General features: G+C 38.2%; 1 protein-coding gene across 1 annotated transcript in view; it reads right to left on the reverse strand.

The window, feature by feature from the left end:
• nphp4 (nephronophthisis 4) overlaps window positions 1–25,636 on the reverse strand; it is a gene marked incomplete at both ends in the record, with an annotated part of 186,617 nt that extends 160,981 nt beyond the window's left edge. The window contains 2 exons of the mRNA XM_079239613.1: window positions 24,869–25,006; window positions 25,460–25,636. Of these exons, the coding sequence (XP_079095739.1) occupies window positions 24,869–25,006; window positions 25,460–25,636 (315 nt within the window). The remainder of the gene's footprint in view (window positions 1–24,868; window positions 25,007–25,459) is intronic.
• Between the last annotated feature and the right edge of the window lie 1,321 nt (window positions 25,637–26,957).

Below are 26,957 nucleotides of genomic sequence, written 5' to 3' on the forward strand. Positions count from 1 at the left end.
ACACGTTCAGAGACAGTCAACCCTTTGGGAGCCCGTTTGTAGTTCATGCCAGGTAGATGCAATTGTATACAGACTCTGATGTGCTCCAATAGAAAATAATAGCCTTCGTGCGCCAGAGCCACCCTGTTTTACATGCACAAAGGCCTGAATGAAGATCCACAAAATCTCTCTCATCCACTGGTCCTAAAGCACAAAGGATGCTGTTTGTCAAAACCATACAGAACAAGATGGTGTCATGTGGAAGAAAAAAAAAAAGCCTAACTAGACTTGAGCGACCCTAAAATACAGAGCCAATTTCTTCAAGTCTACTGGGAGCGTGTTCGTCTTTAGACAGGCAATCAGCCACAACAAAGCCACATACTTAAATTCCCAGCTCCAGAGTGATTCCTATTTTGGCCACATCAGACTTTTATCTTCACGCATGGTGACTCTGAATGACTATATTTCCAAAAAGAAGCACTGCAGAATACAAATACTTAACATGGAAGGTGAACATACTCAGGTCAAAGTTTAGTTCTGTAGCATATTTAGAACAAATACAAAGTGCTCCACAAACTGTACATTGTTAAAATATAATCAACAATGTACAAGACAGCAATAAATATGTGTTAACATAAACAGCAAAGCATCAAATTGATGAGTAAAATTAATTCAATAAAAAAGGAGCGCAATAAAAACTAAGATACACGTTTTTAGTGTATTTGTTCAGTCATCTTATTGGTCTGCTTTTTTTCCACATCCACTGGTGTTTTCCTTACCATAGGATGTAAAGATTCCCAAAATGCTTTGGCTCCAAAGCTCCAAGTCTGCCTCTGTTATGGTTTATTATTGCTCTCAGTTGCTTAAGGATACAATAATATGACTTAAAATCTCAAATTTCTTTGCAAAATTCACAATGTAGTAGCAAAGCCTTGCAGAGCTAGGAAGGTGAAAGTAAATGACATAAAACTGCCTGGTTTAATGTAATTTGCTATTCATGAAATAAAACTATCACAATCTTTCTTTATTTCCCTCTAACCTCAGTTCTGAAAGTATGGCCCCATTTCTGAATGAACATTTCTTGAACCTATTGCATGCTGTGTATAAACAGGAAATTATTGATCAGTGGGTGCGGGCGAATTCTTTCATATTTACCCACTTTGATTATGGAAAAATTTGCATAGTGGTCAAAGTAATGCAAATGCAAATATGGACACTGCTCAGGACAGATTCTCAATTCAAAGCTTTAATTTCTTTTCTTTTTTTGCCTCTCCCCTGCTTTGATTTTGATCAAATATTATGCAGACAATGAAAATAGATTAAAAAGAAAGAACTTGGGCAAATGTTCAATAAAAAATTGACAAGCTTTCAGGTAAAAAAAATGAAGTCAATGCTTAAGAAGAGCAGGGGCAAGTGTCATTGTTTTAGCTGCATGGAGCCACAATTCATAAGGCTTTGTTCATGTTATTTTACAGTAAATATTCTTCTCTTCTGTGCTCTTGATTCAGAGGCACAGAGCAGAATGACGCTTTATTGTCAAATTGCCCGAGCTGACTGCTGCAGTCAAAGAACAAACAGAAATGCAGTGATGCACTTGCAGAGGACTGGAAATATAATCTTTTGTGGCCAATTTTACAGTTATTTTTTCAAGATGATTCTCATCTGTACAGCAACATGAAGGTGCAAGATATTTAAAAAAAAGAGCTGGCATCATTTGAGATCCAGATGTATCTTTATTTACATTTTTGTGTTTCAAAAGTTTGATGTGCCACATGTACTCTATTTATAGCTTCTATTCCTATGGCCTCTTCATGTTATACCTGCTATATTTTCACACCATATATTTCAGCCAACTGAAACTCAACCCTAACCAAGCTATGTTAGCGCTATGCCTGGATAGACATCATTGTTGTCTTTATGGCAGTCATACGCGTTACTACCTTAAAAGCACAAAGGCTTTCTGTCACTGAAAAAAAGCATAAGGTGTCCAAACAAAAGATATCTATTCATCACTGGACAAAGGAGCTGAAGTCCATAAGCACCAACAACCAATGCAGAAACATTTAACACTAGAATGAATGCAGATTATTTACTTTCCCAAAGAGGACAAAAGCCAGACGTTGACACGTTTCTAATTTATTCAAGTGCGAAGGGGTTTTTTTTGTGAAGGACTGATACTTTATTACTTTATAACTAATCCTCAGCAAATTACACAGATATATGGGGAGTTATTGAAGTGTTTTCTGAGACACAGAATAAGAAAGAATGGCAGATTTCCATTAAAGCTTGACCTTGTTTTTATCTCTTCGCTTTACAAAGCACTCTTTTTGTTTATGGGTGGAATAAGTGTTCATATGAAAAAAAAAAGCTTGAAACTATCTGCACAGCATTGGACCACAAGAAACTACACTCTTTGGCCTTGTATCACATCACACTGAATTACACAGAGTTGAATTTAATTGTGTCAAATTGCTCTGCATTGCAATAAGGGTGAATTGGATCATACCACACTAGCTGGCTCACAAATTCATTTATTCTTGCATTCAATTCAAGTATGTAACAATGATTTGAGTTTAGTCGTGTGTTGTTTATTTATTTATGTTTTGTTTTGTGTTATAGCAGAGCTACATTAAGGCACTGTAGCAAGAGTGCTCCCTTAATGTCACCAAAACACTGGGAGATGTCACTGAGAAAAACCGCCTGCATCTTCTACAACGCCAGTCGCCACAATGTTGCTCCTAATGAGAGGTTATAATCTGCAGCGACCGTCAACGAGGCACCAATCGATTCCTACAGTGGTAAATATTTCATTCCCATGAACTGAGTAAAGTTGGAAGAAGAAAAATAGGATGGAAATAAATAATCACCAGCACAGAGGCATGTAGCTGGAAGTTGTTACAAACAACTGCAGTCTGGATGTTTTTCTGTGACCCATTTGTGGGTAATGGAGGACTTTACCGTAACAGAAAACAGGCAAATGTAAGTGTGAGGGTGAATTGCTGTCAGATTTGAAGCAGAAAAAAAGGTTGTTTAATATTAGGGGTGGGAAAATCAAATGGAAAAATCGAAAATCTGGATTTTTTTGCTTCCCAATTTTACATTTTTTTGTTTAAAAAAAAAAAAATCTTTTTTTTTCAAATAAATAAGAATAATCCATTATTATTATTTTATCATTTATTGTTTTTTTTTGTTGGTTTTTTTTGGTTTTTTTTGTCTTCTTGGGCATTATAGCATCAGAATGATGATTTAGTGGCTGTGTAGTTGTTTCCTAACTAATATCTAGAAAAATGACCAGCAAAAAAAGTTTTGTACTTTTTTTTTTTTGTTTAGTCTACGAAAATCAGCAATATCAAAGAATCATGAGAACTGCAATTTAAATCAAATCGGCACCCAAAAAATCGGAATCGAATCGGGACAAAAGCATCGTCACAGCCCAATTTAATATATTTAAAAAATTGTATTGGGTGTGTACACCAGCAGACTGAACCAGCATGTCCAGTCATCATCCCACATGCGAGTATAGCTCGTTTCAACTGAACTAATATACTTTCATGGGTTGCTCTGCTGTTTCAGTGTAGTTAAAATGGAAACATAAACTAATATAAAGGAATTTGCCGTTAGAATTTATAAAATGTGTACAGCTTCATACTCTCCAATAACTGTCCTTTGGTATTGCAGAAGCAATTATGACCCTGTCACAGTCCTTTAGAAAAACTAATGGTAAGTTATCCTTGAGGTGGTCATTCAAAAGCTCAACGAGAGGGCATCTGCGTGAGCACAGACAGGGAATTACAGGCACAGCACATAAGAAAGAGGCTGCAAATGAGCATTAGTTTTCCAACGAGAAGTCCAGAGCAGCTGGAGTATAATTGACATAGAACTGTAAGACCTCTGGAGGTTTCCCTAAAGAAAGGCAAACAGAGCATCCCCATTTAGTCTACACACTGGCTGGGAGGCTGGGAGCCCAGGTGTTAGTTTGCTGGGACTTACATAATAGCTCTGTTTCTCTTGCCTGCATGTCTGAATGAGCTGGTTATGTTATGCATGTTTGTGACATGAAGATAACTAAGCTGAGGTACTTACTTGCATATTTACATTAGGGCTGGGCGATATGACCAAAATGTCATATCACCATATAGCTCATTTTATATACCCATAACAATATACATAACAATATAAAATTGTTTGTGTAATTTTTTGTCAGTCATCAGTTATTTGTCAGATGTGCTTGACAACAGCAGCAGTGATCTCCTTCCATCTGCGGGGGCTATCTCTGTATGACGTTTCACGGGTAAATGCCTGTTGCAACGTTTGCGTCTGGAGTTTATGAGCACTTTCGCCACCATTTGACGCTGCATTTGCTCATTGTCTCTATTCTTTATTCTGTATTCTTTATCCTGATTCTTGCACAGGTGCTGTGTCGGAGTCCGTTGTTGAGACTGTGAGCTAGTATGTTGTCGGCTCAACGTCGGTGATTTTAAATCCAAACTGCATACATGCGACAGAAATTTCCCCTCTTTTATGAACAAGCTGGTCATCTTTTAGTGTATTAAGCCCCTTTTTCATTAGCATCAGCTTGTTTCAACTTAGCTTACCTCGACTCGGTTTGTAGGGTTTTCCACTAGGCTTTTGTAACCATTTACCGGTACTTTTTTTGTAATTCCTCAGCCGACGTTCTGAGCGAGCTGAGTCTGGTTGTGTGTGACATCACCAGACTGCATGTTGCTATTGGTCAGGGAGTGACATCACAGTGACTCCATCTCGCAAGTTGTTTACATTTTGTGACAAGCAATGGCACAACAAAAGTCTATTCTTTAGTCCAACTCTGAGGTGGAGATATTTCTTTGCTTGGTTGCTGAGGAAAGGATACAGATGGAACCTGATGGAGGGACACGAAATGAAAAAATCTATCAAGCGCTTTCCCTCTCAATGGCTACGGGTTTTCAATTGGTTCGAGAGAAGCTGAAAAAGCTCCAAAGTGACTATCGGCAAATCAAGGACCACAATGGTACAACTGGAAGTTGTTCCAACAAATGGATACGATTTATGGTCAGCGACCCACGAGCAGCAGACCAAGTAGCAGATTGCCACTAGGTCCTGTGTTGTTATAGAGCTTGTCGTGCACAACACTGACATCACAGCCATTTCACATAAACCCCGCCCATTTTGGACCTGGTATTAAATTGTAATGGAAAAGGACCAAGCTGTGACAAGTTGAGGCGAGTTAAGTTGAGACAAGTTGATACTAATGGAAAAGAGGTATTATCCTGCTCTGAAACACGTCTGCTACAGTCTTTCTCCATGTTTGTTTTTATATTGCAGCGTGTATGCCGTAAAGTGCGTCTCAACGGAAAAAACGGCAGAACAATTTATATCATCATATCGCCCAGCCCTAATTTACATTATATTTGTCGCTTTTTAAACTCAAACTAGTACTTGAAAAAAGAATATCAAGCTCTGTATTGCATTTAGGCTCCTGCAATATTGTTGTTTATCGTGTGCTTTCACCAGAGGACTTTGTTGTCAAAATTCAACAAACTCGTGAAGATTTAGAAGTGAAGCAAATACATGCTTGAAACAGACTCTTGGCTGTATGCTTTGATACCATGGACTGCGTATAGAGATGTTTGATACTAGTTTTGGCACCACAGCCAACGCCTTGAGGAGGAAGGGAAGAGAGGGGGAGGGAGAACGAGCGGAAAGAGAGATACAGCAAGTCACTTTATAGGGACAGAACCAGCGGGTATCAGCATCACAAATCCTCTTGGTGTGAAATTCTGACTGTCACCAGCATAGAAGAGATGAGAAATGGCAGTGTGGATGATAGAGAGGCAGAGAAAATGACAAGGACAGAGTCTTCAGGCTCCCTTATGGCCAATATGTCACTGGATTGCAGCTAGGCAGATAGGACTGGTATGAGCACTGTATATGTGACAGTTGAATCAAACAGACTTTCAGTTCAACATCTTGGCAGGTCTTAAACTTATGGAAAATTTTAACCGTTCTTCACAATTGCTGAGTGCTGCTCTGTCTATACAGTGAAACAAAATGGCAACCATGCAAGAGTAAAACTAATCTTTTTTTTTTTTTTTACAGTTATTGTAAATTACAGTTAAATATTCATGCCCTGTATGTCAGTGAATTGTTCATTGGGTCAGTTAAATGTTACAGAAGAGTACAGAGCACATTTTTAATTTAATTATCCATTCCTCAAGGATTCAAAACTTAACCATGTAAACATACATTATAAAAGTACTATTACTTCTTCCTCCACTATTTATTATTCCTACACAACCAATTATTCCTCAGCTATTTCCTATTGTTCTTACTTTTCATTGGTATGCACCGGGCCACTGGCAGCAAGTTCTTGCAGCTCATGATTTGTTATTTATTTGTTATTTTTTATAGAGTTTTTATGAGGGACTGTTGGAGCTAGCGAAGGTGGGTCATGGATACAGACAAAAACATCTAATTCCAGCTGAACTGAGGAGGCTGTTTTGTGGATGCAGAGCTGGAGTAAGGAGGAAAATCGAAAAGAAATTAGAACAGGTGGAGGTACAAGCCTATTTTACTTGTTTATTTATTTGTATTTATGTGGGGGAAAAAAATCAAGGGCGAACTGTGGCATACTGGTTAGCACTGTGGCCTCACAGCAAGAAGGTTGCTGGTTCAACCCTTGGCTGGGGCAAGGTTTGGGCAGTGACCTTTCTGTGTGGAGTTTGCATTTTCTCTCTGGGTACGCTAATTGCTTACTCTAAATTGCCCATAGGAGTGAGTGAGAGCGTGCGTGGTTGTCTCTGTGCGGTCCTGCGATGGACTGGCAAGCTGTTCAAGGTTTATACCTTGCCTTTCGCCCAAAGACTGTTGGGATAGGCTCCAGCTTCCCCGCGACCCTTCATTGGACTAAGCGGTTAGGATAATGAATGAAAAAATAATTGATTTTTTAACAAAAAAATTCATTTTAAAAATGTGAAGCAAAAAATCCCCTATTTGATTTTATTATTTGATTTTCCCACCCCTAGATTTCAGGTTGCTGAGGATCTTGACCCTCTCCAGTTTTCCTACCAGAAACACTTAGGAGTTGAGGATGCAGTTCTTTACATGCTACACCGGGCATATGCCTACCTGGAAGTACCTGGTTCTTATGTCAGGATCATGTTCTTCAACTTCTCCAATGCTTTTAACACCATCAGACCTCCCATACTGAAAGATAAATTTTTAGATATGGGGGTGGCCCCCTCCCTGACATCCTTGATTATGGACTATCTAACATCAAAACCACAATATGTCAGGATGGGGAGAAATGTTTCTGGAACTCTGGAGTGCAGCACTGGGGCTCCACAGGAGACTGTTTTAGCTCCCTTTCTTTTCATGCTCCACACTTCAGACTTCAGATACAACTCAGAGTCCTGCCACATACAGAAGTATTCAGATGATACAGCTGTTGTGGCACGTGTGAGAGGTGGACCGGAAGGGGAGTACGGGGACCTGGTAGAGGCCTTCACAGACTGGACTAACAAGAACTGTATTTTCCTGAACACTTCAAGACCAAAGAGCTTGTGGTGGATTTCAGGAGATCTACAGCACACAGAAAGCCAGCCTGTATTGATACAGAGGAAATAGAGAATGTGAAGACCTATAGGTACCTGGGGGTGGTTCTGGACCACAGGTTGGAATGGTCAGCCAATACAGATGCAGCGTACAGCAAGGGACAGAGTCACCTTTTCTTCCTCAGGTGGCTCAGGTCAGTTGATGTCTGCAGTGACCTGCTGCAGATGTTCTATTACACTGTCATCACAAGTCTGAGGTTTTACGCTGGTGTCTGCTGGGGGAGCAGCATTACAAACAAGGGCTGCAAACATCTGGACAAACTGGTCAGTTCTGTCCTAAGCAGAAGTCTGGACCCTGTCAGTGTGGTGGAGCAGAGGATGAGGAGAAAACTTCAGGGTATTCTCGATAATAAAAAACCACCGCCTCCATAATACCCTGGTAGTACAGAAGAGCAGCTGCAGTGAGAGACAGATCTCTCTTTGATGCAGGACTGAGAGGTCAAGAAGGTCCTTCATTCCAGTCGCAATTAGACAGTTTAATATTAATCTTAAAATCAATCTTTTTTTTCTTTTAAAGGAACTGTGTGGACAAAACAAGTGGGCTATTTAGCCCTCAAATAGTGAGTCTGCAACACTCCATACTCACAACATATTTTGCAGCTGATGTAACAGCAAAGTGAGGGAGGAAAAAGCCTTTAGCTGTGAGTTTCACATGTGTCCTGTATGTTCGTCACACTGACGGAAAAAGTTACTTTATTCATCCCCGAGGGGAAATTCAGAGTTCAAGCCAGCTCGTCCAAGGTCAGACATACAAACATATAACATTCATGACAAAAGAGCACACAGAAACACAGAAAGTTTAGCAAGATGAATCAAAACTTAAAATGAAATAAAATATATCTTACTCCATTCTATCACTTGATTTGATGTAAGCACAATTAGCAGCATTCATTTGTTTGATGGTAAATGTTAAATGGTAATGCGGTTGAAAGCCGGGTGGCATCACGTAAAAGGATTAGAAATGTAGCTCCTGTCATTGTAATGGTTGCTGAATTTATGATGTTTCATGTACAGTGGGAAAAACAATGCAGCTGGTGCAGCTCTGAAGTTAATACAATAGTTGTTCCACTTTAAAAAAAAAAAAAGTAATTCTGCAAAGCACGTATGTTTTGTGCATTTATAATGACAAGTGCTTTCCTTTTCCAGTGGGGGGGGGAAATTGTGAAATGCGTTTGCCGTTCCAATTTTGTTGATAACTGAAGCTGTTTTTTTCAAGAAAAAGCCCATTTTGAGTATCAAAGGATTGAAGGAAGCAACTGATGAAAGTGTATCAGAGCTGACAGAGAGGCTGAAGTCAAAGAAGTTCTTTTCTTTCACCTAAGAGGCTTGTGTGAGGCAGAAAAGAGGCTTAGTTTGCATTAATGGTGGCAGGGAATGCTGTGTTGCCAGAGGTGTCAATGTGGTTGACAGAAAAAAAAAAAAAAAAAAAGAAAATGTGATTTGATGTATCATAAGGACAGAACAGAGAAGGTGAGAAGAAAAGGGGAAAGGAAAAATAAGCAGGTGGAGAATTGGGAAACTACGTTATCAACCAAAGATGAAAAGACCACAGCAATTACTGAAGAAGCAGCCCAATTATGTGGAATCCCTCTGAGGAACGAGGGTGACAGCAGCGTCGTTTTTATCCAGAAAGATTTCACAAAATGTTAATCTTAAAAAAGCTCTCATTCTGATGCTTTTTAGGCTGTAAGTATCTAAAATGCAACAAAAATATAAATGTTTATTACTTCTCTTCTTTTTAAAGATACAAACAGAAAATATTTTTTTCCAGTGTCTTCACTGATCAACATAATCATTTTAAGAAAAGTGAAACAAATTTACGTCATTCAGCTACGCAAAAGAGGTTGGAATAGGATAAGAGAAAAAAATATATAAATGTAAAACGAAATAGAAAGAGAATTGCAGTAAAATCAGCAAATTAATGGTGTGAGATGAGATAGTCAGAGTTGGGTAAAATGACCATTCATCACTTACTGCAAAACTACATCATACAATCATTCATCACCTCCCAAAATATTTTTTCAAGGCAAAACTGCAAAGAATCTACAGAGCATAATGTTTTAAAACAGTTCAGTAAGTCTGAAGAAATCTCCAAAATTAAAGGCCAAGATCCAATAGACAACCTTTGAGTTCTGCAGGCAGTACTGCATGACCACCAGTCCCTGGTTTGGAAGTACTTTGCAGAACCACTGAACAGCAGTCAGCTGTCAGTGTTGATTTTGTACCTTTGAAATGAAAGAAACCACTGAATTTACTTTTTAGACTATTTTTGTATTTTACAAGGTACTTTCCTAATAAATGCAGCTAATTTATTGATAAATGGTATAAAACAAACCTTTATTTTTCTGTCTGTAGGACAAAACAGATCTTCTGAATTTGTTTTATTAGGAAAACTTTTGTTTATAAAATGCATTAAAGCTGGATGCCATCAAAGGTCCAGTGTGTGCTATGTAAAGATATTTAGTAGCACAAGTCAAAATCTGGCTTAAACTGCACACCCTTCACCTACCACCAAAATACACTGGTCAGAAAAAACATGGCAGGTTCCCTCTAGAGCCTGTCTTTGGTTTGACTCATAGAGCAAGAGGTCTCAGGTGCAAATCCCGGACGAGCCCCCACCTATGTTACAGCCCAGCTCATCCATAGGTAAAGGCCGCAACATAAAACAAAAGGGTGCCAGACTGTAAGTAAGTTTTGGGAAATTTTATTGTCCCATCAAGAGAAAAAAATACAGACCCAAATGGGAAGGCTGGTGATGCAGCTTACAAATACAAAACAGAACTATTTCAAAAAGCACAAAGACAATCAAGCACCATTAACTACACAAGTCACACAAAACAATCAAAACAGCAAAACAAACGGCTAAGCTCAAAGGCTATACAAAAAGCAGACAAAAACTGCACACAAGGCTGTGAAGGCTCTTCAAAACAACAACCATTAAAACCCAGTCTCAGAGAGGGCAAGCTGTAGCCAACACACAGCTGCCACTGAATGAAGGAGGTGACGCTCTTTTATACTGGTGTGGAGAGGTGTCAAATCTTCATTGGCTCAGAGGGCAGCCACTCAGCGACGTTGATGAGACCAGGTGACGAGGAGGAGCCAACCCCTAGCCAGGGGAAGCCAGAGGAGGAGGTTTCCAGGCTAAATGAAATGGGTGATCAGAGCAAATTTACAGCAGCCGTAACACTGTATATGAAAGATGGACGGAGCCTTCGGCAGTTAAAAGTGAAGCCTATGCGGAAGTGTATAAAACCTCAGTTCCCCTCTCATCCTCTAGGGGTTGGCTGGTTTATGGTCTATGGTTTGACTCTTAAGCGGAGGCACAAATTTCAGTGAGTCTCATAACTATAGCTGAGCAAATTTTTTGCTAAATACTTTATGTACAGCGAAGACTTAGTGCCAGTGCCATCAGCGATATTATACTTTTAGCCACACCCACGTTGGTTTTTACATGAGACTACAGACTTCTTTCTTATGCTGTCTAAGATTTTAAAAACAAATATATATCCTTGAACACACCATAAGCATGTTGCTCCTCTATATATTTAATTTCAGGAATACAGATGTAACAAAGATAAATAATGGCTGCAATCTGATCTGGAAGGAACTGGTAAACATGGGAATTGCCTACGGTTCTGACAGCAGAGGGAATGCTGGTTTACAAGTGTTGTAGCAAGTTAAATGGTTAAGCTTGCATACAGAACTGGTCTGCCGCAAATGAGAAATGAATAAGATTCAGTTACAACATTATAACTCACATTTTCCTTGGAGCAAAGTTGTTCCAGTGTCAGTCTCAATCACTGTCAGCATCAACACTGTATCTAACAAGCAATGAAAATCTTAATCAGCACAACTCTTTCAACCCTTTCCCCAAGTTTCTCCCTTTTTAGCTTCTGTGCCTCTGATGTCCATGGTTTTGTCTCTGACACCAACAAAATTCTCCAAAATCCCCAGTTTTGCCAACAACAGATCTAAGTGCTTGCTGAGTAAAGTCTAAGTTGTCTCACGGGTTTTGGTCTCATGACATTTGGTAAATCCTATCTGAAATGCCTCACAGATAAACCAGGGGTGGTGGCTGAGTTCAAGAGATGCATCACAATATCACAGAAATGCAGGAACTATACAACAGTGGAAGAAAATAGTAGAACTCTGCCAAACATCAGATACTAAGAGGTAAAGATGGAATTAACATGTCAAAGCCTGGAACAACAAAGTACAAGACAAGCAGAATCTCTTTCATTCCCCTCTACCTCAACACGCCCACACACAGTGCACACCCCAGGGAGAGCTGATAGCAGAAATATTGGGACAAGCTCTCAGTGTGGGGTAGAGTCTGTATGTGTGTTGAAGAATTTGAGCGTTTCTGTGTGGACTGAAATGGACAGGAACAGAAAGAGACAGTGGATAGGAAAAGAGAAAGAACAGCCAAGTAAAAATCAAGTAGATACACATCATACATGGTAGAAATACCCCCCAAAACACACACACAGAGAGCTAAAACCTCCTCAAGGCTCTCGTCTCTCCCTACTGTCACCTCAGCAGTAGCTCTTGTGGCTCTTCAGTTCCCTCAATCACACATGCACACACCCACACCCACAGTATATAGCTGTGTATTACAGGATCTGCCACTCCACAGTGTAAAGCTGTTAAGCAGCAGCTGCTCCACGATATGTTTGGTCCCCTTGGAGCTGAAATATTGATCAGTTCTCAGGCAAGGCGTGCAGTCTTCACCCCCACAGTTCCCATGTATAATTGAAGTGTATATCTCTTAGTATGTAATACCAGTTGGGAGAAAGAATTAAGCGTGAAGGAAAGTTGTCTTTGCTGCCATCGAAGCTCCTTTGTGCATCAATCATATGGTGTTTCACACGGGCAAAGTTTATAGGCCTGCATCTTTTTACTTGAGAAGGAGCCGTGAAAAGTAAAAGAAAGGGAATGGGAGACAGGAAAAATCAGGACTTAACATGGGTTGGTGTTTTACAACTCGCCATTTATTTAAGCAGCTCATAGACACCATCTTTTTTTCTTGTTGATGAAGCTTTATCTGCTTACAAAAAACTAAAATAAATAAGGAAAGCATTATCTTGACATTGTGTCTGTTAATTAGCAAGATCCCTGTGATTGACTGCTCAGCACTGTGAATGGATCCTGTATTAAGCCTCATTTATGCTCTACGTTACACACACACACACACACACACACACACACACAGATGGAGCCTTCTTGCCTGTCCATGAGATGGTACATTATCATGATCTCATCCACTATCATCATGTTTGTTACTCTCTGGAACTCACGTTGAAACCCAGAAGTGAACTCTTCACTGCACTCTTGTGGATGTATTGCCAAACAACCATCTCAACATAGAAGGACACATGGGGAGTATGTGGACTATGACAAAGTTTGAAACACATGTGTCTATTTACTTCTACAAAGGGAGTATAAATTATTATTTAATGTGACTATGATTAAGCTGTGTACTTTAATCAAACTAAAAATGAACTGACCTTATGCTAACCCTGTTTTTTCTATCTGCATACTCTCGTAGTTTCCACTTATCCATTCATGTATACAAGACAGTTACCATCTGCACTGCAAAGTTATGTCCTGTTTCAGAGGTGTACCTTGTATTAAATGGAAATGATCTTTGTGTTGTGTGCTATATTTTCTGTCCCAGACACTGGTGAGGCAAGGAGAAACAGCAGGGTTGGGGTTGCTGTCTGCTGGTACATAAAAGGTAACACAGAAACGTTTCAAACAAAATTGAAAATAGAAAATAGCATGTGAGTTGGAGTTGGATTTAGACAGGACATTAACTAATATCTCTGTGCTTACAGTATTTATTTCTTACATGTTCACTCCTTTAAAAACCAAAGCCTAACCAGCAGGCCATTAGTTGTTTTCCAGAAAACGCTGCTTTGGGTGCAAATTCTGGGTATAAGTGATTGCCTATGCAAGGCAGCAATGGAAAGCTAAGATGTGTGCATGAATAGCATTTTATAGCAATGTAGTCACAACAGATAGAATTAAAAAATAGTATAACATTTATTAATGTAACGCTCCTATTAAACCATAAAATAATCCATTAAATTATATAATCTCAACAATACAGATCGTTTTTCACTGACCGGGGTCCTTAATATGCAGTTCTGTTAAAGTTTAACCAAAAATAAATAATAAAACATATTTATTTCAGTTTATTTGGATAGATTGTCTCTTTTCAAATGAGTTGACAGGCATGCCTTATCTTTTACATTCACCCTATAGAGTTTGGTTGGCATGTAAATATTTTCTATAAGGGGATTTTAAATAGCCAGCATTGTTTGTTTTTGACTAACACTTAATCTTAGACTATAGGACCTTCCATGTCATGTTAACTGGTTAAAATCGCCAACAAGAATTCATGTTGCTATAAAGAGCAAATTTCACATCCAATGCATGTACACAGAGCCAGCTCTACATGACTTTGTCACAAACCAACTTATCAAGTAGCCAGTGAAATTCTAAAAAATGAGGACATGACATTTGCAAGAGTATTTTTAATTGTCCAATCAGAAAAGAGGTCTAGAAGAAGTAACAAGGCTGCAAAGAGAAGTTCATGTTTTCAGAATGTGCTCATGCAGAAGAAAAAGGAAACGGAGTCTGGGGCATTTTTTAAAAGTTTCTGAAATTAAAATATGGCAAAGTTGACAAAGCGGAGACAACAATGACAATCTGTAGGGGGAAATATCATGGAGAAAGAGTCATATTTCTGTGGACCACATGGAGTCATTTTTAGTGAATGCTTGGACGTGCATTCAGAAAGAGATGAGTAGAAGTAATGTTTTTTGTGTTGCTGTCTTAAAATTTGGCTCATGTCTTTTTTAGGCATCGGGTTGTGGTTTTGTTCTCTGATAGAACATAATTTGATCTTCTTCAGTGTCTTCAAACAACTGTAATTCAGTTGAAATAACACTTAGCCCAATTTTTTCAGTCACCTTCAAAGTCACATCAAGCATTTACAGCAAACATTTGAGGAACTGCTTATGAAACAGATAGAATAACCCCCCAACACCCGGTCACAAATCTCTATCAAACCACCTCTGGCCCTTGTTGATATTATTTCTTTATATCTATGCATTCCATCTAAATACTTGCTTTTAGTTAATCTTATTTATTTGTTTTTGTTAATTAGTTTTAAATGTAAGTTATTTTGATCTAGTTCTTTTCTTTTTTTTTTTTTCCTGATTATTTATTTTTCCATGTATCAACTTTTCAAAAATAGTAAATTAGGCGTTAAGGGCTTAAGAAAATCTTCCCAAAAGGTAGAGGGGTTAAACAAGGTCAGTAAATGTCCAAATGTCTCTTGTCAGAGCACTGATAACTCAAACATACATGCAGCAACAGCAAATTATCCAAAAAGAACTACACAAATTTCTTAAATCTACATGAATAGAACAAGGCAGCTTCTCTTTAAACCTCCACTGTTCAAGCGGTTGCATTAAAATCTCAAACGCGTTGAGGAGCCCATGGGCTGCAAAATGTAAGCCAAGCATGGGGGGAAAAAGGTGATAATTACAATATTAGCACAAACACCACCCACACAGTTAAAACTCATTTAGTTATCCCAATAAAGGGGGTCATTTAATATAATAACAATGAAACCGATTAAAAAGAAAATAAGCTGTAAATCCACAGTGTTTCCTAAATGAATGTGATAACCATTGTGATAATGACACTGCCTTCACTTCCCAGGGGATGACTAATGACACTAGTAATCCATGGGCTTTTTCCTGGCACCAAAAAAGCTCTACTGCTGTTGTCTTAATTATAATACCTGATAAAGTTAGGAATGGACACTGAAGTGCCCTTCAGAACAAGTTGTCTTCATTATTTGCTTCCTATCACATAAAAAAGAAATGTTTTGATGTTACCTTTATTTCTGATTACTGAAGTACAAATTTGATTCTGAGTACATTTGTGTCAACAAAGTCAACAACAGTCAAAGTTTTTTACAACTCGTCATCGAGTGCAGAACTGTTTATTTCAGTCCGTCTGATACTGAGCTGTTCGTGACAAGCCATCTGTCTGACAACAGAGAAAAGCAGAGCAGTGTTGCAGAGTATGCAGCTTTCTTATTTGACTTATCACTGATGGTTTACTTCCTGCTTGAAAGCAATAATACAGATTAAATGTTACTGCTGGCAGGTTTGTAAAAGAAAAAGAAAGAAAGAAAGTAGTTGGTGTGTATGAGTGCATGTAGTTGGGGATAAGGGACAGGAGCTCAGCTGTGTTGTTATTACCATTATAAGTGCAGCAGTGCAGAAAAGTCTTTCTGCTGCACAAGCAATATAGAGGAGAGTCGTGGATGGTTATCCAAAACAATGTGTGTCTCCAGGTCTGCCAAAAAGTCAAAAATGTCTTTTTAGTAGACCTTCTTATTTTCTTTTCCCCAACACAGCAGGATTCAGGTTTAAGACTGGCAAAGAGGTACAGTATTGTCACTCTTTAAATAAGTGGTCTTTCATTCATTCTGATGCCATTAAGGATGATGCCAATTACATATTTTTGGCACCAGTTTGTGATTGTTTTATCTTAAATACTTGGGAGTGCTCGGCCCTTACATCATTATATAAACACAAGGTTAAACTTTTTAAGACTGTTTTCTGCTAAATTCAAGTTGGTTTGTTTTTCTTCTGCTGATCAGAGTAATTACTCTGTGGCTCTGTTTACAGTCTACAGTCTGTAAGTGGGTAAAATGTGTGGGTTTAAATAGTGGGCTACATTTGAAAAAGTACAAACAAATCAATAAATCCTGAGTGTGTTTAACAGCTGCTTCATCTTTATGATCTCGAGTTAATCATTTTGAGACAGCTTCTCTATTTTATTTTCAGAATTATTGATGAGTATCAGTTAAAAACAAAAGTAAAGACATGATCATAAATAACAGTCATCCTCAGGAAACAACTAGAAAAAAAAACCATCTGTGTAGAAGTGAAGCCAAATTATGTAATTGTCAAATGGGAACATTCATAGCTTTATATGACTAATTTATTCTATGTACACCTTCAGATTTTAAAGTAGATAACTAGATATCCAACTATGATAAATATCAGTGTTGTGTAATGAGCCATTTTATTACATAGCTGCTTAGCATAGATATAGAATGGTGTAGAATAAATTAGAGCATCTGCTTCAAATGAGAGAAAACATGTCCCTAATCTAAAATTTGCAAACAATCTTAATGAAATGTTAGAGGATAAGCCACTGGTATTGTACCAGAACACCTAAAAGTCCATTAGGAGAAATATCATAGAATGAAATGAAGTTAAAGAGATTTAAATCAACTCTGTTTCCCTAAACATAGAAATAAAGGGGACATCTCCTGCCTATGTAGCAGCTGAATATTCACACTTGAATGGTTGTGAATCACATGAGCAATCATACGTGTTAGATTACAAAATACCGTGTATGGCACACGACAAGAAATCCAACTGGGTTCAAAGAGAATTTTTACTTCTGCTGAACATGTCTTTGCTTTCAGAGAGCGAGGCAGAAATGGGAACGGTGAAGGCTTAACGGCAGCACAGCTACAGCTTAATTGTGACAACATATTGTATGTTTTCATCAAAAATAGACCATACATTACAGCATGAATGTGACTGAAGCCCAGACTGAACCATAAACGATTGTTAACTCTGAAACCTTCAAAACAAATTTGTTCTTTAGAAAACAACAACTGCACGAGAAACAAATATGGTGGAACTACAAGCTGTTCAAACGCTTCTGGCTCTGTCTTACTCTGCTTTTCATTTCTTTAAAGTCTTTGAAGAATCTGTAACATGACAGTCCTCCCTGCTGTGAGATCTTTTAGATTTTGGAATTTTAATCTGCAGTTTATGTTTAGACAAATGCTTAAGGTTATAAGAGGAAACAAAGGAAATACAAAAGTCAAAATAAATATGCAAGTGTATGTTAGTCCTAATTTGTTTCATGTAGTACCAAACATTGGAGACGTAGAAAAAGAGCGGCTGTAAAGACAGGAACAAAGCTTGGCCTTTTCTTCCCAAACCCAGCTGTCGGCCTGATAATGTTGCACATATGAAAAGAAACCACTGGCTCCCTGTGAAGGCAGGGAGTTCAAATGGAGTGATCGTAGAAAGAGGGACAATGTAGAAAGATGCATATTTCTCTCTGCCTTCTCCAGGTTCTCATTTGCTCAGTATGTTTATCTCTAGTACAACATTGCCCTCTACTGACCACACCTTCCTCTGCTTCTGTGGAGGAGACACAAAGATATTCAACTACTGTCCAACAGTATCGATCATGTTTTCATCAAACCACCAACTGGTTTAAAATAAAGAAAAAAAAAATGTAAGGAGATCCTGGGTAATCTAGGACTTTCTACAAAAAAAAAAAAAAAAGCATACACAAACTTCACTGGCATTAGAAATGGCTTTGTTTTACTGTGGTATCAAACCCACAAGTGTTTCCAATTGCCAACCTTTTTTTTTATTTTATCAATACTGTATCTGACTCTTTTTTTTTTTTTACAACTGAATAGTATAATTTGGTATTTCACTCAGAAAAGCCATTCCACAATATTTGCTTAAACAATCATAAGCCCAACACTGTGCTGAGTAATACCGTGCACCTTACTTACTCGATAGAAGCCTAATTTAAAAACAGCTGAGACAAAAACAAAAACAAACATGTCGCCACTGCCATGATGTCGTAACATTTACTGAAGAAGAAAAGCTGCAAGCACAAAGAAGAAAAACAGATTCACCGAGAGTTCTCCTTCTACCTTTGGTTTTCACCAGATATTAAAAGCAATCCATCATGACGTGACTGGGAAGTAGCAGCTTGCTGCTCACTGTACTCATGTAACACAGGAAAGACCCCCTCCCTCATTCTCCTCTGACATTATTTGGACATCAAACAGCAATTTGCCACTCATAAACACAGGCATGAATGTGAGTGCATTGGGCCAAATCCAATAAAAAAAAGCTGGTGCAGCTCTTGCAGCACAGCACAGAGAGGGGCCAGCCCCAGTTTATCATCCTGATAGGATATGATGTGGTTTATATTATTACCCTGGTTGGATAATGGGATTTGGATGCTGATTGGTACACCAATTGGGTTTTTATAGAGGTTATGATCATTATGGTGGATCAAAGTAGGGCTATACACGGCAAGACGGTGTTGGATCAAAAGAACATCCAGCAGAGAAATGGGAAGAAAACAGATGGTGACAAAACTGGAAGTCAGAATGTGCCATAGCTCTGACTCACTGGTGTCTAAAAACGCTTATGCAACACTCTGCATTTACTAGCATGCTTCAGCAGGTAAATGCAGAGTTTCTTAAAAATCCTGTACAAAGGCACACATACTGTAAAGTAAGGAGGAGTTCTCAAATTAGGAAGCTACAGAGGAGCTCTATATTCAACTGTTGTAGTCATAAAACAGTGGGTTACTGGCCTCCAACTAGGAAGCACAGAAACCATCCAATCTGTGATTGAGGGAGAACACAGAAACCCAACTGTTCCTCAGATATCTGTTAAAACATAACAACGTGGTGCTTGAAAATTAAAACTATAGGAGTGCATAGGTACACATTTTAGAGTTAATAACTGTTGAGCCTTTTATCAAAAATTCTTTGATAATGTGCACTTCATCAGACCTCGAGACATCACATCTCTGCTAACAGCAGGCCCACTATTCTGCACCTGACTGTTTTTTTTATTACCACAGTAAGACATATAAAATATCAGAAGGTTTGCAGCAGGGTTTGTCTCTTAAACTACAGGGGCAAGCCACCAAAGTGTAATAGCTTAATGAATAATAGGGTATGTATTTTTTCCAGGAACAGGTAGGAAATCTTTGCTTCCTGTATGAACAGCCGCCCTTTACAGGTGGGCCATCTGAATGGTTGTAGAAACCTGCAACACATGTTCTGCCAATTTCAGTTCTTTCTGATTCTTCGTGTAATGAGATCAGGGTTCTGTTGGACTCATACATCTGTTTTCTTGATTTAAGCTGAAAATCTTAGGTTCTAATAAGGCTTTTAAAGCTAAATTTGGGACAGATTAGATGTCTCTTTCATTGTTTGAAAAAAATGAAAAAATGCGTAAATATGTTATTTATATCCTATTAGATAGGAATAGGATAGAAGCTATGGCTATTGTTAGAATGAAAAACTAAAGCTAATATAAAATAATATAAAATTAAAAATAATATAAAACTAATTGCTACCAGTTAATATAATGAAGTTTCTTATGGTAATGTATGTATGTATGTGTATATGTATGTATGTATGTATGTATATGTATATGTATATGTATGTAAGTGAAAATAAAGTTGACTTCATGGCTTTATTTATTTATTTATTGATATAGATAAAGGTGAATCACCACCAGAAAATCACTGCATTTTGGTTTTTGTAAACAAAAATATTCAAATCTTGTTAACAAATTCAGTAATCCGACATTTCCATGATTAATTAAATAGATATGCTTTGTTAACAATATTGAAAGTCATATACTTGTTTGTGTTTCAAAAGCACCAAAATTTTGCTTCTCTTAAGTTTTAAATAGAAAAAATAATAGGTGCTTGAAAACAGCATTACACACTGCTCAAAAAAGGAAAACTAAAGTAACACGTTTTAGTTCTGAATGATTGAGTTATTTTAATTAAATACTTTGCTCTTTCCATAGTTGAATGTGTTCACAACAAAATCACACAAAAAATTATCAATGAAAATCAAATGTATCAACCCATGGATGTCTGGATTTGGAATTATACTCAAAATTAAAGTGGAAAAACACACTACAGGCTACAGGATCTCCTCCCAGACCTGGACTAAAGCATCCGCCAACTCCTGGACAGTCTGTGGTGCAACTTGGCGTTGGTGGATGGAGCGAGACATGATGACCCAGATGTGCTCAATTTGATTCATGTCAGGGGAACAAGCGGGCCAGTCCATAACCTCAATGCCTTCGTGTAGCAGGAAATGCTGACACACTCCAGCCACACGAGGTCAAGCATTGTCTTGCATTAGGAGGAACCCAGGGCCAACTGCACCAGCATATGGTCTCACAAGGGGTCTGAGGATCTGATCTCGGTACCTAATGGCAGTCAGGCTACCTCTGGCGAGCACATGGAGGACTGTGCAGCCCTCCAAAGAAATACCACCACACACCATTACTGACCCACTGCCAAACTGGTCATGCTGGAGGATGTTGCAGGCAGCAGAACGTTCTCCACGGCATCTCCAGACTCTGTCATGTCTGTCACATGTGCTCAGTGTGAACCTGCTTTCAGCTGTGAAGAGCACAGGGCGCCAGTGGCGAATTTGCCAATCTTGGTGTTCTCTGGCAAATGCCAAACGTCCTGCACGGTGCTGGGCTGTAAACACAACCCCCACCTGTGGACATCAGGCCCTCATACCACCCTCATGGAGTCTGTTTCTGACTGTTTGAGCAGACACATGTGGCCTGCTGGAGCTCATTTTGCAGGGCTCTGGCAGTGCTCTTCCTGTTCCTCCTTGCACAAAGAAGGAGGTAGCAGTCCTGCTGCCGAGTTGTTGCCCTCCCACGGCCTCCTCCGCGTCTCCTGACGTACTGGCCTGTCTCCTGGTAGTGCCTCCATGCTCTGGACACTACACTGACAGACACAGCAAACCTTCTTGCCACAGCTCGCATTGATGTTCCATCCTGAATGAGCTGCACAACCTGAGCCACTTGTGTGGGTTGTAGACTCCGTCTCATGCTAGAGTGAAAGCACCGCCAGCATTCAAAAGTGACCAAAACATCAGCCAGGAAGCATCGGAACTGAGAAGTGGTCTGTATTCACCACCTGCAGAACCACTCCTTGATTGGGTGTGTCTTGCCAATTGCCTATAATTTCCACCTGTTGTCTATTCCATTTGCACAACAGCATGTGAAATTGATTGTCATCAGTGTTGCTTCCTAAGTAGACAATTACATTTCACAGAAGTGTGGTTGACTTAGAGTTACATTGTGTTGTTTAGGTGTTCCCTTTATTTTTTTGAGCTGTGTATATACCAGCAAACAATGTTTGTTTCATCAGAATTGCTGTATTATAGTTCAGTACTGGATCTTAAATATGGCATCGAAACCTATAAAGACGTGTCATTTGTGATACTCATACACCTTTTTGTTATGAAAAGAAAAATCAATGCTAGTATCCATAGAGCTACCAAATGAGCTGTAAAAGAACAGACTTTTACAGCTCATTAACACGTGTAACATTTCAAACCAAACAGGTTACCTCAATGAGTGATCAGATGCCTCAAAGGGATTAAGTCACAGACTATGTCATTCCTCCTTTTTATTTAACCTCAACTCTTTAGTAGAGTAGCTGTTTGAAACGAGACACCTCTGAAAGTGAATGGCGTTCTTGGCCAAATTTAACACATTGCACATCCTTAGTTTATACAATGGCAACTATACTAACTGCTCATGTATCAGTAAAGTGTCAGATGTTCTGTAAATTACACTTCATGAGAAAGGAGAACTTGTGAAAAGCTCACTGTTGTCTAAAGACTAACTGTACCCACCACAGAAGCCTGGCTATGAATGAGGTCTTTTTCATAGATGGATACCACAAATAAAATCTAGCTTGTAGCAAATTCCACGATCAGTGTACCAAATTTTATCTTTTGTATCTCAAGTCTTTGACTGTGACAACATCCTCTTTTAGTATTTTCAATAACTTATTGGAAATTTCATCATCAAAGCACATCTTTCAAAGAGTACATCACAGAGCCTGAGATGAAAAACTGGCTTCTCTGTTCCTTTGTCCAATGATGATTACAGGGAACAAAGAGACAAAGAATAAATATTGGGAAAAAAGGAAAAATGAAAAAGTTGGACAAAGTGAGGCAGGACAAGGGTGACGCAAAGATAAAAGCTGTGTTAAAAAAGGTTCAGCACTTTTTGAGCCAATATGGTTAACAATCGCTTCATTTAATCATATCTACCCAATAAGTGCTGTAACATACCTGACCCTGCAAATGTACTATGGGTATATGACCAGTCGAGGTATGCAGAGGAAGAATTTCACTGCATTTTTATATATATATATATATATATATATATATATATATATATATATATACACACATATATACACATATATATATATATATATATATATATACACATATATACACATATATATATATATATATATATATATATATATATATTTATATATATACACACATATATATATATATATATATATATATATATATATATATATATATATATATATATAAACTACTACTTCACAAGACAAAATACACTATCATTCTGATTCCAAGTCAATAAAGTCTGATTAAAAGAGCAAAACACAGCAGAAATGTTTCCACTATGCTTTAGTAAGTAAATGGAATTGTGCAGAATTTACCTCCACACCAAGAAGGACCGAGGAACTAATGGTTGGAGTTGATTGTGTATCTTTGTAATGTACTTAGAAACAGTGATTTCAGCAAATAAATGCTAGAAAGCTTAAAGTAATGACACAAAGAAACTATTAAAATCCACATCACAGCAAAAGCTGAAAACGAAGGTAACCCAGAGTGATTCTTAAAGCAAATTTAGATAAAGAAAAGATGCTTTCTTCTCAAATATGATGACAATTATGTTTTATGACCAGACGGGGGAATAAATATTAAGACCTAAATAAAAGATGAGCTTGCATTCTTTGTACATTACAATGATCAAATCAGTCATAAAGACATGTAAATTCATTTCTTCTCTCCTGAAATATTTAATTTAGATTAACTCGATGGCTGACAATACATCACATGATAACAAGTAAACCCCACACCTTCTTGTTCTTGTTCCTTATGTTTATCTTGATAAAGAAACAGTGATCATGATCATGATTTCATCAATCATGAAATTTAATCTGAACAGATTTCTATTATGTTAAGCAATGGGGTGAGGTGAGGGTTGCTTTGGTGTTTGTGTGTGTGTGTGTGTGTGTGTGTGTGTGTGTGTGTGTGTGTGTGTGTGTGTGTGTGTGTGTGTGTGTGTGACAGAGTGAGAGAGAGAGAGTTGGTGTGTGGTTTGAATTGCTATCTTATATTCATTTCAGTTTGCAAACACATTTTATTATTTAAAATGTGCTATTCATGTATAAAAAGTGCTTTATAAATATAATTTGATGGACGGACGGACAGACAGAGACAGACAGACAGATAGATATTGTGGCAGAAAACAGTAAACAAATGTTCAATTGATTTCTATTCTGACTAAAAGAAACCAATTAAAACTACAAATTGGTCCAAAAACTCCACAGCGCAGCAGCAGAACCACTGATTATGACCAAAATCCCATCAGCAGAACGCTGATGGGATTCTTATGATAAGAAGAGAAAAAGACCAGGACAGTGACACATTTTATAGGTTTAACTTTCATTATTGTTTTTCATTATAATAGTGGGTGGCAGTGGCTCAGGAGGCGGTAGAGCAGGTTGTCCACTGGTCACTGGCTGTCGGTGGCTTGATTGACGACCATGCAGCCTCGACGGGTGCACAAGCCAGTGCTCTCTGAGGGCCGGTCCTGAGCCCAGATAAATGCAAGGGCTGCATCAGGAAGGGCATCCAACATAAAACATGTACTAATAAAAAGGTGTGAATATGACTTCTGTACCGGATCAGTCGGTGGAAGCAGGCAAGTCACTGAGGCAACCCCTTGAGAAAGGGACGAAGCCGAGAGGAAATGAGGAGGAATTTTTTTTAAGTATAATTAAAACGTTTCTTTCTTAGTCTGCCCTTTAAGTTTTTTTTCTCAGTTTTTAGAATTTCTCACCTCAAATACATCAATACCATATAGATATAATTGGATACCATAACAAAGCTGGAGGTAGGTGCAAGGTATTGTGTTGCTTCATGTAAAATGTTTTGTGCTTCAACTTGTAAACGACAGAAAGAACTGCACAGTTTTAACACACAGGTTGTTGAGTGTAACTGGAATTACTTATTTGCTGCCACTGGCTATTAGTTATTTTGTGTTTAGGCTGGCAATACAGAAAAATAAAGAAAACACAGTCCAACTATTTGTGCTAACTTCATAATGCTTGATTTGTCAAGCTTTTGAGGTGGGTTTAATGAAATAATGGCTGTGCTAGATTAACACAATTAAGGTTTGAATGAACATTTTACTAAAATTTTGCTAAATTTTTCAAAACAGGTTGAGAAAAAGTTTGAAACAGACATTTTGACACATAAATCACATCTGTTTTGCAGTTGGTGGACATAAAGTTACCTCGTTGAGGAAAATCTTGTTGTTCTTCATCTTCTTAGATGAACTTCTCCATGTTTTCCCAAAAAAGTGCTGGTTGTTTCTATCAAACAGTGTCACGCGCAGCTGGTAGGTCACATCTTGTTCCCCCACAGATATCCCCTATGAGTAAAAAGCATCATAGTTAAGTCACTGCTGGAACCGGAGATAAGCTAAATCTTTTAAAAACTGAAAAATCTTTAAGTTTAAATTTTTCCCAACTTAACAAAAAAGAAAAAAACAAACAATATGCATAAAATGCCGAAAGAACGTTGGATTTTAAACTATTTTGCATATGAACAAATGAATTATCCTTTCAGGTCGAATTTACAAAAGGAACCACTGCATACAAGCTCTGGCATGCTACACGGTGATACATTTAAAATGTTTGGTGATGCCTTCAATTTAAAAACTTTTAATAGGGCGTCATTTACAACGTGACATATCAGTGTGATGTACAAGTCTACACACTGTGTATCTTTACTTCTTTGTATTAGGGCAACACAAAATCAGCTACATTAAAGACGTTTAATTATCAACTGTTTCTATGTCCGAGTGTTAGCTGGAAGCTGTCACCTGCGGGAAGGAAGCAGCTGTGATGCGGTTGAGGGTGAGCTGGAAGCCCCGGGACTGGGTGAAGTGGTTTTCCACAGCCAGTCTGACTGTCTGGCTGGACGGGGGAACCAACCGGTTTCTTTCAAACAATTCTTTCCAGCCATCAGCGACGCTGGATATTTCCTCTGTTTTTACCATAATCTTTTTAAAAAACAAAACTTGCAAGGCTGAAAAACACGAGAGTGTCTAGGTCAATTTAAAAGATCGAAGAAGAATATTTACTGAGCATTTTGCCTCAAACCGCCATGTTGAGATTGGGTTATACTATTCAACTGAGAGGGGTGGCTGGACAAATAAATTGTCTATTCAAAATTATTAACAAAAAGAATTACATGGAGTAAACACATAATTACCCAAGATTAACTTCCAAAACAATATTTATTTATTAGAAAAGGTGTATTCAAGCCTGGAAAAAACTTTACATAAAAGTTTGTAACAGATGTATTTAATCTTACATACCTTTACTTTGGCATGGTCCATCTCAATGTATCAGTTGTTATGGTGATATCCACGCGGCTGTATACATATGCACGTCTGTGTATATGTATGTGTATAATCTACAGTTTATACAATATATTTAACATGAAATAATCCTACATATATATATATACATATATATATACATGCCTCTGAATATGATGAAATAATAGGCTATTTGCTCCACAGTTGCTGTCATGTTGGCAGTTGCTCTTTTTTCAAGCCTAGGACATCTACAATCCTGGGGGCTTCTTTCTTGCGTCAGCTGATCCTATAACTGTGCTCTTCTGGACAGAGAGATCCCAGGACCATATCGTGATCCTTGGATCTGCTGGAGCCACTCTCCCAGTATGGCGGTCTTGACCTCGAGTGCTGTGATTAACTATGGCAGCATTCTTTCTTCTAAAGCTTCTCAACCCCTAAAATGCAGTTGGTAGGTTTGCCATAACCAGTTTATCAGTCTGGATCTTAGCTCTGTCATTCTCCACCACCTATGACTGTGTCTCCCATCATGATGCTGGTACTTCCAGGCCAACCTGTACAAATGTTCCTGGATACTATTTCAGCCACCTGGTTATGGCAGCTATTCATGTCTTACCTGCCTGTATCTAAAACCATGCTATGCACTGGACTATCTCAGATGCCTTGTTGCACAACCCACACTTGTGGTCTTATCAGGTGTGGTAGACTCCAGCATCTATCACTGTTCTGCCTGTACCAATGCACAAGGGGTGGGGAATTGAATTTTAAAAAATTAAAATTCAATTCCCCTTTTTTTTTTTTGCTTCAAAATTTTATAAACGATATTTTTGTTTTAAAAACATCTTTTTTTCTAATAAATAAAAATAATCTATTATAAAAATGTTTGTCAGTTTTATTGTTTTCATTGATCTTTTTACTTGTCTTCTTGGACATTATGGAAGCAGAATGATGGTGTGGCTACTGTGCTGTTTTATCCTAATTAAAATTAAGAAAAATGACT

The sequence above is a fragment of the Telmatherina bonti genome, assembly GCF_933228915.1.
Source record: "Telmatherina bonti genome assembly, chromosome: 4".
Classification (NCBI taxonomy): Eukaryota; Metazoa; Chordata; class Actinopteri; order Atheriniformes; family Telmatherinidae; genus Telmatherina; species Telmatherina bonti.